The sequence below is a fragment of the Protopterus annectens genome, chromosome 1.part2, assembly GCF_019279795.1.
Source record: "Protopterus annectens isolate FY-2018-M chromosome 1.part2, PAN1.0, whole genome shotgun sequence".
In the NCBI taxonomy this organism is placed as follows: domain Eukaryota; kingdom Metazoa; phylum Chordata; order Ceratodontiformes; family Protopteridae; genus Protopterus; species Protopterus annectens.
In genome coordinates this window covers 631,124,968-631,137,800 of record NC_056727.1, presented here as the reverse complement: position 1 = coordinate 631,137,800, position 12,833 = coordinate 631,124,968, and the positions used below count along the sequence as shown (strand labels likewise).

Genomic DNA, 12,833 nt, shown 5'->3' with positions numbered 1-12,833 from the left:
CCCTCTAACTCTCGGGGCAAGGTTACAATTCTATACTCTTTTTAATCAGATGTTCTTATCCACCACATGATATACCTCAACTGTGCCTTAGGCTTTAAGGGATGGTTTATATGAGATTGTACTTTTTAATGTTTTAAGAATGTGGAAACAAAGAGATGGGCTAAAGTATATCATGAGCAAACATATCTTGCCATGGAACAAGCCACAGGTGAAAAAAATGGTAGAAATAGATGTACATGTGAGCACTGGCCAGAAAGAGGCATAGTGCTAGTCTCTGATACAAAGTAGGAAGTATAAGGACAGCACGTCTTAGCTTCCATATCTTACAGAAAGAAGTACTTAAAAGTAGGGCACACCCATGTCAGCCCACATAAGAAATGTCATGACTACCAATCTCAATACCGGAAGATTGCCAAATTCCGGTAATAAAGGCCACACAGGTAAGAAACTCACTCTCCAAAGTTAAAAATACAGCATCCATGGGACCAGATGGCATCCTGGGCTGTGTACTACATGAACTGCAAAATGAACTGGCACCTCACACCTAAGTGTCATGTTTAATCATACCCTCACCTCAGGCTTCGTGCCCACTGTGTGGCTACAGTTATCCCACTCCACAAGGGGGGATCCACCTTGGATCTCGGGAACGATCGCCCATCAGTCTGACGAGCCTGATCTGCAAGGCCATGGAATGTATTATCATGGAACTTATAAACAAAGACATTGGCAACCTTCAAACACTGGATCCCACCCAGTTTGGGTTTGTGAAGGGACGATCTTGTCTCCTGAACCTGATTGACTTCTTTGAATCAGTCTCCAGAGCCGTGGATGAGGGTAAGGCATACCACGCAGCCTATCTGGACCTCGTCAAGGCCTTTGACACCATCCCCCACTCTGGAATCATAGATAAACTTACTAAACTAGGCATTAATCCCTACATCATTTGATGGGTTGCAAACTGGCTTACTGACAGAACCCACACTGTAAAAGTAGCTGACTCCAAATCCAGCTCTACAAAAGTGACAAGTGGAGTACCTCAGGGTTCAGTTCTGGGATCTCTCTTGTTTGGCATCTACTTTTCTGAAGTACACGCCAACACTAAGGGACTCTGGCTAACAAAGTTCACAGATGACTGCAAACTGGGAGCCATTACTGAATCCCCAAATGATGTGGATACTCTACAAAAGGGCCTTGAAGAAACAGATGTTTGGTGCCAGGGTCTATATTAGATCAGTGAATGCTTAAAAAAGTGAACGCTGATTGATCAACCTTATGTAAGCGAAGGCTTACAATCTTGAACTGTCAGATCAGCGATTTTTTTTCTAGGGAAAAAAAATCGCTGATCCAAAACACATACACACAACACAAGCACACCAAACAAACAGAAATCCACACATATACACCTAAAATCTGACACCTAACCCTACACTAAACTATGCACACACCACTAACTATCCACTTACCTTAACCCAAACCCTAACCCTAAGGTCCATCACTATCGCACACTCACCTCACCCGCTCCCTAACCCTAACTCACCTAAACCCGCCCTAACCCTCACATCCACACAATCGCACACATACCTAACCCAAGCCCTAACCCTAACTCACCTAACCCACCCTAACACTCACATCCACACAATCGCACACTTACCTGAATCCGACAAGTAACTTTCCACCACAGCACTGAAAATACTGAAGCAACAGAAACGGACAACCAAATTCTTTCCCTAGGAAAAAATTTGGGTTTCTGTTGCTTCGATATTTTGAACATTCGCTAAAATAAAGTCGATCAGTCAGCGTTCGCTTGTTTAAGCGTTCGCTGATCTAATATAGACCCTTGGTGCCAGAGCCATGGGCTCAAGCTCAATGCCAAGAATGTATAGTTATCCCCTTTGGGAAAAAACATGTACCCGTGAATTACCACATAGGTGGCAGTACACTAAACACCGAAAGGGTGATAAGAGACTTAGGGACACAGGTGGACAGTGGTCTCACCTTCAATAACCACATCGCCACAACAGTCAGGAAATCCTTCTGTGTGGCACACCTCATCACTAAGAGTTTTTCATCCAGAAAAAAGGAGGTCATTGTCCCACTGTACTCATCCCTCATTAGGCCCATTATAGAATACAATGCCCCATTTGGTATGTACCTCTCAAGACATCTGCAACAACTGGAAAGGCCGCAGAAATACCTCAACAAAAGAATCACAGGCCTAAAGCAGATGCCCTATGCTGACCGCCTTAAAAAACTCCAGCTATACTCTGTCACATATTGTCTACTCCGAGGCGATCTCTGCTTAACATACAAGGCCATGTCAAACCCAGAGCTGTTGGACATGCTACATTTAAAGAAATCCCAATCCCTCAGAGCCATACGCTCCAGGGATCTAAACCTTGTCATCACAATAAACAAAACATGCTGGATGGATAGGTTCCTGACCCAGAGACTCCCCAGACTCTGTAACAGACTGCCCATATATGTCAAGCAGAGCACCTCTTTGGCCCTCTTCAAAGGGAACCTTGATGATTGGATGGGAGAAAGGAAATTCACCCCGGGGATCACGTCAGTCGCCCTGCTAAACAGGGGTCCAGGGAAGTAAATAGTGTGGGAAGAGATAGCCAGGAAATTGTTATGGCTAGGCTTGTATAGGCCCTAGGGCCGATAGCCTAGTACCAAATTATGAACTATGAACTATGTGCATGCAGTGCTACACCCCAAGCATGAGAAGACAACCTCACATTTGCCAGCAATTTCTGCTGTTGCTATGAATTCCTTCTTATGCTCCAAAGGAAGGGAAAACTGCTTTCTGTATAGAACAATTCCTTTGTGAGCACGCCACTAATCCTTGGCAGACAAGCTTTCAAAACCCTTCACAGGCATATACATCTCTCTACTAAAGAGAGCCCATCCACCACATTATTTGTATGCACGATGGATTTCTTTCACCCTGACTGCTTGTGTAAATTCTAGCTCTGTGCAGCAGAGCAGAACAACATGTATAATGACATCTTTTCATTTCTCTATTTAGATGGCAGATAATGCCCTCCTGTTAGCATTCACCCATGGGTGTCCAAGTTTACTTAAAACAGGCCACAGGTTATGGTTTGTCCAGTCACTTTCAACTCCTGGCTACGTATGGCCTACATATGGAACAACCTAGAGGAGAGCTTCAGCTCACATGTTAGATTACAACTTGCACATTATGCTACAATGTTCTGTCCACCCTACAGAGAAGAAGAGTTAGGATTGTGGGTAGGGTTGCCAAGTGCCCAGAATTAAGGGACACTGTCACTGACACTGAAGAACACAAGAATATGTTTGTGTGAGCACAGTAATACTGTATGACAATCTCCTCTAGAGGAGGTTAATGAACACTTCTATTCTGCAAGCATTTTGCTCGCATGTACATGTGCAGAATTTTTGACATGAAAAGGTGATAACGCTAACTGCGGGGATGGCCACCCTTTTGTGTTGATACAGGTCAACTCTGCTGAAGTACAGCTGCTTTTTATCTACTTCAGTCTTTGCTTGCCATTAGCTGTGCCATGTCCTAGTAGCTCCCTCATTATAGTTTTTGCCTGAGTAGTTGTTGCTAGCTGCATCTTGTTAGTGTTATTTATAGTTAATGAAAGAAAAGGTTATGTTAGTGCTCTACATATTTCCAGAGTTTTGTTTTATTTGTGTACAAAACTGACAATCACAATTAGTACTACCTCTTAATTAGAGGTTGCCTGCTATGTTTCTGATAAGATTTATCCTTAGTTTTCTCTGTGGGAGTGCTCACACTGTTTCTCTAATGATTCACGAACAAAGCCTGGATTGGTCATACACATATCCTTCTCTAGTTCCACAATGTCTACAACATACGTACCCTTTCCAAAATGTAAGTCACTTGCTGGAATACCATACAGTACAACACTAGATGGCTCCATCTAAGATGCAAAGCAATTTCTCCACTGTTTTGTTACTGGCAGCCTAATACCTCCTCATCCCTAACCTTGAGATAATAAAAAAGCACATCATCCTTCTAGAAGAGCAAGGGAGTTTCCCCGAAGAATGCTGGCCAAATTTCCTCTATTTATTTTATGTACTACCTTGGGTCATGACTGGAGAAGGCCTGTAGGATCACTGCACTTACATAGTTACCTAAAAGAATATAAAGAAAGTGTTTCTTGATTGGTGGAATACTGAAAGTTATAATACTGAAGTAGAATGCTAAAATATCAAAATGTTGAAACTTAAAAATGTCAAAATCAAAATATCTATTAACTTATATGTGAGGAGAGCAAGACTTGCCCCTCTCTCAGGCATCAGGTTAGCGCTCATTTCTGAGTTTTATTAACAATGGTTTGATGTTGTTTGCTGATAGGCTCTGTTCTGACTGAGTGTATTTGGTTAAGAGACGTACCCCATAGTCAGTAGTTTTGATTTTGACACTGTAACATGTCAGTATTCTGATAGTTTAACATTGTATATGTGGTACTATAACTTTCAGTCTACTGCTGTCCAGTAAATGGTCAGGAACATATAAAAAATAAAATGGTGAGATCTGATCAGGAGATTTTGCTTCCTTTCTTTAGTGAATGTAAACCAGGCAGGCACCAGACACCTAGTATACCATGGCCACTGCCTGCACTTTGTTCTAAGCACAGAAGTGCAAATAAATTTAAAGTACAATGGTAATGAGGTTCATTATATTACTCTTACTAAATTAACCCTATTAATTTGTCTGATTAACATCTGTGATCAAAGAGATAATTTTTCAAGGGTTGTCATTTACTCAAACAGGTTATATAGAATAACTGTTATTCTACCCACTCTCTATGACTTACTTATTACGCATAAAATGTGCATATTAAGATACTCTGTATTTCTCTCCTTTATAATAACCAATACTTCCTCAAAATACTTTTAAACATTACTTTAAATAAATCTCCTCATGTGTTAAATACTGCTGTCTAAACTCCTCTCATTTTGAAGCACAACAGATTTAGTCCCCTTTATTTTCCCTGTCTGTAAATTCATCTGCTCTTTTTACAGACCTGATAAATTCCCCTTGCAATGATTCATTTACCATACATTCAGCCAAATGAGACACGTAATAATAGAAATTATCTGTTTATACCAAATTCAGTATACTGTTTAGTAGGCCCAAATAAGCCTCATTACTATTATTCTTTACATTTATATGCAGTTCTATGCTTAGAACAAAGTGCAGACATTGTCCATGGTCACCAGGTGTCTGCTGCCTGTCTGGTTTACATTCCCTGAAGGGAAGAAACACAACCTGCTGATCTGGTCTCACCAACACTTTATTTTTTATAAATGCCTGACCATTTACTGGAAATAAATTTGCAACAAACAGCCACCACTCCACCCACCACTGCATACCCCTAAAAACTTTAAACTGGCTCGAATTCTGACACTAACTTATCTCCAATTAACTACCGCACACTAAGTACCTACTAAACCACAGAATTGCCCTGCCCTAAAGTCCTTATTCTCCTACTATAACCCCACTAGGTCCCTAAATCAGAAACCCAATGCCTCCTCCAAATACAGAAACTTAAGCTACCTGCTGGCCAGCTACTATACTCCTGGGTAATAGCTAAAATCTGGAACAGCCTTCCTTCAAACATTCACACAACACAATGCACTGCCTCCTTCAAAGCCACCCTATGCACGACCTTCACTCCAAATGGTTCTGTAACTACACTAAGCCTCCTCTAGCCATTAACTAGATCTTAGTGCCTTCTACCATTCCCCTTACTTTCTTTTGTAACACAGTTCTGTATATATATATATATATATATATATATATATATAAATATATCTCAAGTACACTACCACTCCTTCACACTTTTTCTCTCTCTTTAGCCATTACTACCAACAACCTTCTCTCCTGACCTCCATTTCTATTTCTTCCACCCTTCTTACTTGTACTGCTATCTCTTTCAACTTCTTAAATGTTCCTTCCCATATTCTTCCATTCATTTCCTCTTATATACTACAACTTCTGCAACATCACTGCTATAGCCTCCTAATATCTTCCCCAGCTCTAAATCTCAGTCATTATCTGAGTGCTAAGCATGTTATATTCACCCATAATATGTCAACTAAAGTTGTACTAAATTCTAATTAGTTTATTAAGTGTGTATCAAGTATGTGTGCATATATTCCAAATGTACTACTGCTAAGAAATTTTTCCTCCCTTTGTTATATACTCAAAGTGTGCCTTGTGATAGTCTATATATTCTATTTGTATTTTCTTGTGGAGCTTTTCTCTCTAGGCCTCCACTGAAAATGATCTCTGCTTGGCTCAGTGGACTTTTCCAGTAAACAAATGCCAATAAACAAATAAATAAATAAACCAATATCACATAAGCAGTATCACATGGCACAAAGGTGACAGACACTGTCTCCCAAGTTCCTCATTAATTAATCTTGATGTTCTCTTTTACCTCCTAACTTGCTGACCCCTATAACCTTCAAGTACAGCAAATTCAAGCTAACAGTGTGACAGAAATGTAAATCATATCACTTAAGTACTTCTGTCACAAAGTCAAAAAAGTAGTGCACAAATTTTAACAAACTGAATTGCATCTTTTTTAGTTATTCAGAGTATACAGATTTTTCTTAATAGAATAAGGGGCATTTATTATGTGAAATCTATGTGCTTCTGTAGCACACAACACGTGAAGTTTTTAGGTCCTAGTGTAAAAATTCAGTCTGATGACAAAACTCTTCATTACTTTACATCATAATATTAGCCTTCTGATCAGACTAACAATGAAAAACCAAAACTTACCAGTAAAACAGCAGATAAGCAGTAATCCCTAGTTTCAAAGTACTGACTCCTGAATGAGCTGCAGTCTGTATAACTGGTCTCATTTCTGCAATTTCTGTTTGCATGCTGTGTGATTTTTTTTTAACAGTCATTGTCACTGGCCTATGCATCCATATATATACTGCAAAACATGTATTTGCCTGCATAAAAATGAAATAAACTTTTTTTAAGCACAATCACTGCCTGCCAAGGGACACAGTTTGTCATTGTTTACTGCCTCAAGAAATTATATTCTGGTGAAGTCTTGCATCACAAAATGTCCAAGAGGCATTTACATTTCACAAATAATGGGAAGAAAATATATTACCTTCAACATCAAGGCACCGAGGTGGGCTGTCAGACCAAATAAGGCTATACATACACTCAAGAAGCTCTGTCCCTTCCAATTTGTATCCAGGGAAGCACTGAAAATATATCACAGTTCCTACCGCAAAGGAGGACTCAGATTCTGACACATTTACATAACTGTGAGGATTTGTCAGTGGTCTTAGACAACCTGCAAAGTAGAACAAAAACATGACAGTAATGTAAGCTTATCTACATTATCTGTGCTCTTTAAAGCAATATTGAAATATAACATGTAAACTAATATGCAATGTGTAGATTTCTGTGCAAAAAAATCCTGGTGCGACCTTCCACTTCTTTGCTGATTAGTGTACATACTAAATTAACAAACTAATGTTATGATCCATAATGATTCCCATCTCAAGTCCCTGCTTACCTAGTTTCTGTTGCACCTTCTGCTCTGTGTGGTACCTAAGTACCCAGGGTTACTGTTTCTCTGTAGTATTAATTAGTGGAAATCTTCATGTCTCTGCACAACTCATCTATCCCATTACTACTCACTAATTACAGAAGCTTACTCAAAGTTCACATACACAATAACTTAAACAGTGTGTGCTCAGATAAATTCTTATATTAGCTTACAACCACTGTGTAGAAAAGAGACAAACTAGAAAAATAATAAAAAGAAGACATGGCAAAAGGAAACTGGAACCAAGAAACTATTTATTGTTAGTGCTTCCATCCATTCACATAAAATGAATTTCTTCAGACAAATTAAAAAGTCTCCACCCCCTCCTTATATAGACAATATAAAGTCACATGATAAATTATACCAGAATTAAAACATGAAATAAAAGTAAATGAATTCCCTATATACTATTTAAAAATTATTATTTGTATATATACACACATCTTATAACTCCATTGCCTGTTTACTTAAACTGAGAAGTTTGACATACTGAAGTTTTACATAGTAAACGAATAAAGAAACACAGTATTATTGTTGTGGATTTTAAACTTAATATAGAAGTTATAAGATGTGTGTATATATACAAGTAATAATTTTTAAATAGTATATAGTGAATTAATTTACTTTTATTTAATGTTTTAATTCTGGTATAATTTATCATGTGACTTTATATCGTCTATATAAGGAGGGGGTGGAGACTTTTTAATCTGTCTGAAGAAGTTCATTTTATGTGAATGGATGGCAGCACTAACAATAAATAGTTTCTTGGTTCCAGTTTCTTTTTGCCATGTCTTCTTTTTATTATTTTTCTAGTTTGTCTCATTTCTACACAGTAATTTGTTGTATTTCCAGAAGTCATGGCTACTGAGGGTGAACTGGGTACTCCCATTTTATTCTCACAAACTGCAAGTGAGAATAACATCTATACCACATTGATTAGCAACCTAACGAGGGTTGTTCAAGTGTTATCCCCGAAAGTGGCTGAATTAAATCAGAAAGTACACAACAATTTCCTTAACCCTAATCATTGTGAAGTAGGAGTTAATCTGGAGAATTCTCCTGTGGGTGAGAAGTCTATGAATAATCAAATGGAGGCCAACTTAAGGTTGGAATTTACCTCGTCTGCTATGGATCAACAAGGGGCTCCCCTGAAATATTGACGGGTGGGAGCTGTAATGGAATTTATGGTGGCAACCAACCTAACGGAATATCTGGTGCTAATCAAGGTAATGGTCAAACATCTTTAAATAGACTGCATACCAGTGAACAACCACTGAGGCTTATTGGGGTTCCTGTGTTTAGTGAATGGATACAAACGGATTTCCAACTTAACTTTGTGAATGCGAATACTATAGCGGAACAACTGGCCAGTGGTAACATTATTGTCACAGACTTAAAAATGCTTGATGTCAAACTGTTAAAATATCGTAAAACCCAATTAGAAGTGGCTTACTTAGAGGAATGTTTAAGAAGGAAGCAAGTATCTAAGGGGTTGAGACAATGGTGCTACCCTATGGGAGTTGTCCCTAATTCAAAGTTCCATTTAGATCTTGTAGCATTTTTTTAATCAACCAAGCCTAGAACTGATTAAAATGATGGTACTCAATTATAAAAATGAGAACAAAGTTTTACTAAGTGATCTGTTGCAGCTCGAGAATAGAATTCGAGCAAACACTGACTTCAACAGATATAAATATGAATACATTAGAATTCTTGAAAGTAATGAACAATTAATACATAAACTAAAAGCAACTAAGAATAAAAAACTTGAAAGGGACCAATGACATTATGTAAATGGGAATGCATTTCTGCATCCTCCGCTTCTGCACAGTCAGGACAATAACGATGAAGGAGGTTCACTAAACTGAACTTCCAATGATAATGCAAGGGTTGTACAGACCATGCCTCACTCAAGTGATGATGAACAAGATAGCCAGGAGGAAGAGAAGCAAGTGAGGTGAAGTGAATGATTGAGAGCACAACATGCGAGAAATAATAATGAAGCAGGAAATGTTAACAACCAGAATTTTTGTGTAGCAACATCCTCAACTGGCAGAATGAATCAGAATGCATCCCAGGGGAGGAACAAACCCCGCAAGAACAACAAGAACAGGTGACAGAGATAGCTCCTTTCCTTTTGAATCAACAAGCCAACAAACAGAACCCTAGTGGACAAGGTGTAGATATAACCTAACTCAATCCTACTATCCTGCTGAACACACAGGTGACTTTAAAATGTTTAATTTCACATCTTTGCAAAGGGACTTACTTTTGTTCCTTTAAAACTTGCTGACTTACCAAATATATTAATAGACTTTAAATTTTTTATACGTAAATTGAACTTGGAAATTTATTATTTGGTGAAAAAGAATGTGATAAAAATGATTTTACTATTGTGAGCACTTTTAACCCACCCTACATCCCTCTGTATTATTATTTGAACTAATGTGTGAAATTGATTCTAGAAACCAAATAAGGGTGAGAAATCAATGGCATTGTTATAATAACATTACAGAAGATGAATGTTATGAACTGAACAATTTAAGGTTTGCTAACATTAGAGTTATGAAACCTGATAAGGTTGGGGGGGGGGGGCTCATGTTTATGACAAAGGAAGAGTATGTGACTAGAATGATGAAACTGTTGGCTATAGATAAGTATAAGATTATAACACTAAATGAACTTAACATAGCATACCATAAAATTAAGGAATATATTAATGATTTATTTATATGTAGACAAATTGACATTAATTTATACCATTTTTGGTAATACAAACACCTATTACCCGTTATGTTTGGTACACCTAAAATTCATAAAAATTTGTCAGACCCACCATTTAGACCAGTTATAGATGGGAGAAGTTCTATAACCTATGCTTGCACAAAAGGTAGTGGACAGTATTTTGAAAAAATATGTAATGAGAGAGCACCAAATATGTAAGGATTCTTGGCCCTTCTTATGGGATATGTACCAACAGCATGAACAAGGAAGAGCATGGGTAACATAATTTTTATTACAGAAAGGGGCACCATCGAGTGAGTTGAGATTAACTGAGGAGTTACTTGATATTATTTTGAAGAACAACTTCTTCATATTTGAAGGGACTTATTACCTGCAAAAAAGGGAGTGGGGCCAGTTTTGCCAACCTAGTGATGGCCTTCTGGGAAAATCAGTATGTTTTCAAAAAGAGCACATTATGGAGAAAATCATGTATTATACACAATTTTTGGATGATATTTTTATCATCCTGAGGGGAGATACTGAAGTAACAAAACCGACAGCGAATGAGATGAATAAGAGCACTACGTTCTTGGAATTTACATTTTCTCTTGAAAAAGAGAAAATGGCATATTTGGATGTAGAATTAATAAAAGATTAGCTTAATTCATGTTTTACAGCAACATTTTTTAGGAAAAAAACTATTTGAATTCATTCCTGCATTTTACCAGTGGACATCTAGTATACCAGAAGAAATTAATTGTGAAAGGCCAAATGGTAAGGGCAGTAAGGATGATTACTTTAGAAATGGATGTTCTATCTGAATGTGTTAATCTAAAACAAATGTTCCTAAAGAGAAGTTATCCAGTGCAATTCCTACAAGAACTTACTGATGAAGTACAGATTAAGGGAAGGGCACTTTAAACCTATTTTAAGAGGCCCAATACATATAGACTCTAGCACAGAACTATTTAGTACACAAAGGAAAAACTACCAGCAGGGCATAAAATATGAAGTGAGTCTTATAACCACTTATAATGTACATGCAAGTTTGATTAGGGATATTTTAAAGAAAAATTGGAATATCCTAATGGAAGATACTAACTGTAGGAATAGGTATGGCCTTGCCCGAAGGATAGTATATAAAAAAGTTTTTAATCTAAAAAGTATACTTGAAAGGGAGCAAAAGATGATTAGAAAGAATGCAGGGATGTTTAGATGTGAGGCCTGCCTGTACTGTAAACATATTGATATTGGGAAGAAATTCTCAATTATGAATAGGAATTTTTCAGAATTTAATAAATTTGATTGTAATTCTAAAAATGTAGTTTACTTGGGGAAATGTCAAGAATGGGCTGGTTTTTATATAGGTAAGACTGAGCGCAAACTAAAAGAAAGAATATCTGAACATATTTATAGTATAAGGAAAGAGAAAGAAAATAATGTCTTGAAAAAACACGTTCAAGAAAATCCAGGGCATCATTTTAAATTTAGAGTCATTGATCAAGTTAAGTTAGGGTATAGAGGTTGCAATTTGGGGTAGCTACTGGAAAAACAAGAATTATGGTGGCAATTGAATCTAAATGCTTATTGTTTTCCTGGGCTAAATGACCAGTACTCCATTGCCTGTTTACTTAAACTGAGAAGTTTGACACTCTGAAGTTTTACATAGTAAATTTATTTATTTATTTTACATTTGTTAACCGGGCTAGTCTAACTGGATATATTTCCATTTTCAGTAGAGGCCCGGGGAGAAAATTATAGAACTTAAAAATTAAAAATTAACAGAAAGGATTATAATAAAAGTACAACAAGAAATACTACCTAGAAATAAAAAGCATGCTGTACAACAAGTAATAATAATATAGAGTAGGAAATTACTCTAATAAGTTTAATACTTATACTAGAGAGAGTTTATCAGCATATTAATTTAGGAGCATCAGTTAGTCTATCTTATAAGGAATTAGCATGTAACAATCCATAACACAGTATTATTGTTGTTGTGGATTTTAAACTTAATATAGAAGTTATATGATGTGTGTATATATACAAAGTAAACTACCTATAACCCTCCTTTACATCCGCAGTTAAAAAATCTGGAGAAAATTATAGAGAAGGAACTTAGGAAAGAACAGAATAAAATTAAATATAAGACTAACCAAAGTATTAAGGAAAAAGAAATATTAGATGAATTGAAATTAAATGTTAACATATGAGTAATGAAACCAGATAAAGGCGGTGGGGTGATTATAATGGATAGTATACAATATGAGGGTAAGATGAATCAAATATTATGGGATGATTTAAGATATTCTAGTGTTTCGAAGAATGAAGTGAACATAGCCTATAATAAAATAGATATTGGTCTCAATGATATGTTACAAGAAGGTCTTATTGATCACAAAATTTATATATATTTAAAAGTGGACAAACCTAGGGTACCCACTATTTTTGGAATACCCAGGATCCACAAAAATGAGAGGGACCCACCACTAAGACCCATAGTAT

General features: G+C 37.0%; 1 protein-coding gene across 1 annotated transcript in view; it reads right to left on the bottom strand.

Annotated features, from left to right (window-relative positions):
• SUSD4 (sushi domain containing 4) overlaps positions 1–12,833 on the bottom strand; it is a 693,417-nt gene that overhangs the window by 481,431 nt on the left and 199,153 nt on the right. The window contains exon 4 of the mRNA XM_044060186.1: positions 7,158–7,346. Coding sequence (XP_043916121.1) covers positions 7,158–7,346 — 189 coding nt within the window. The remainder of the gene's footprint in view (positions 1–7,157; positions 7,347–12,833) is intronic.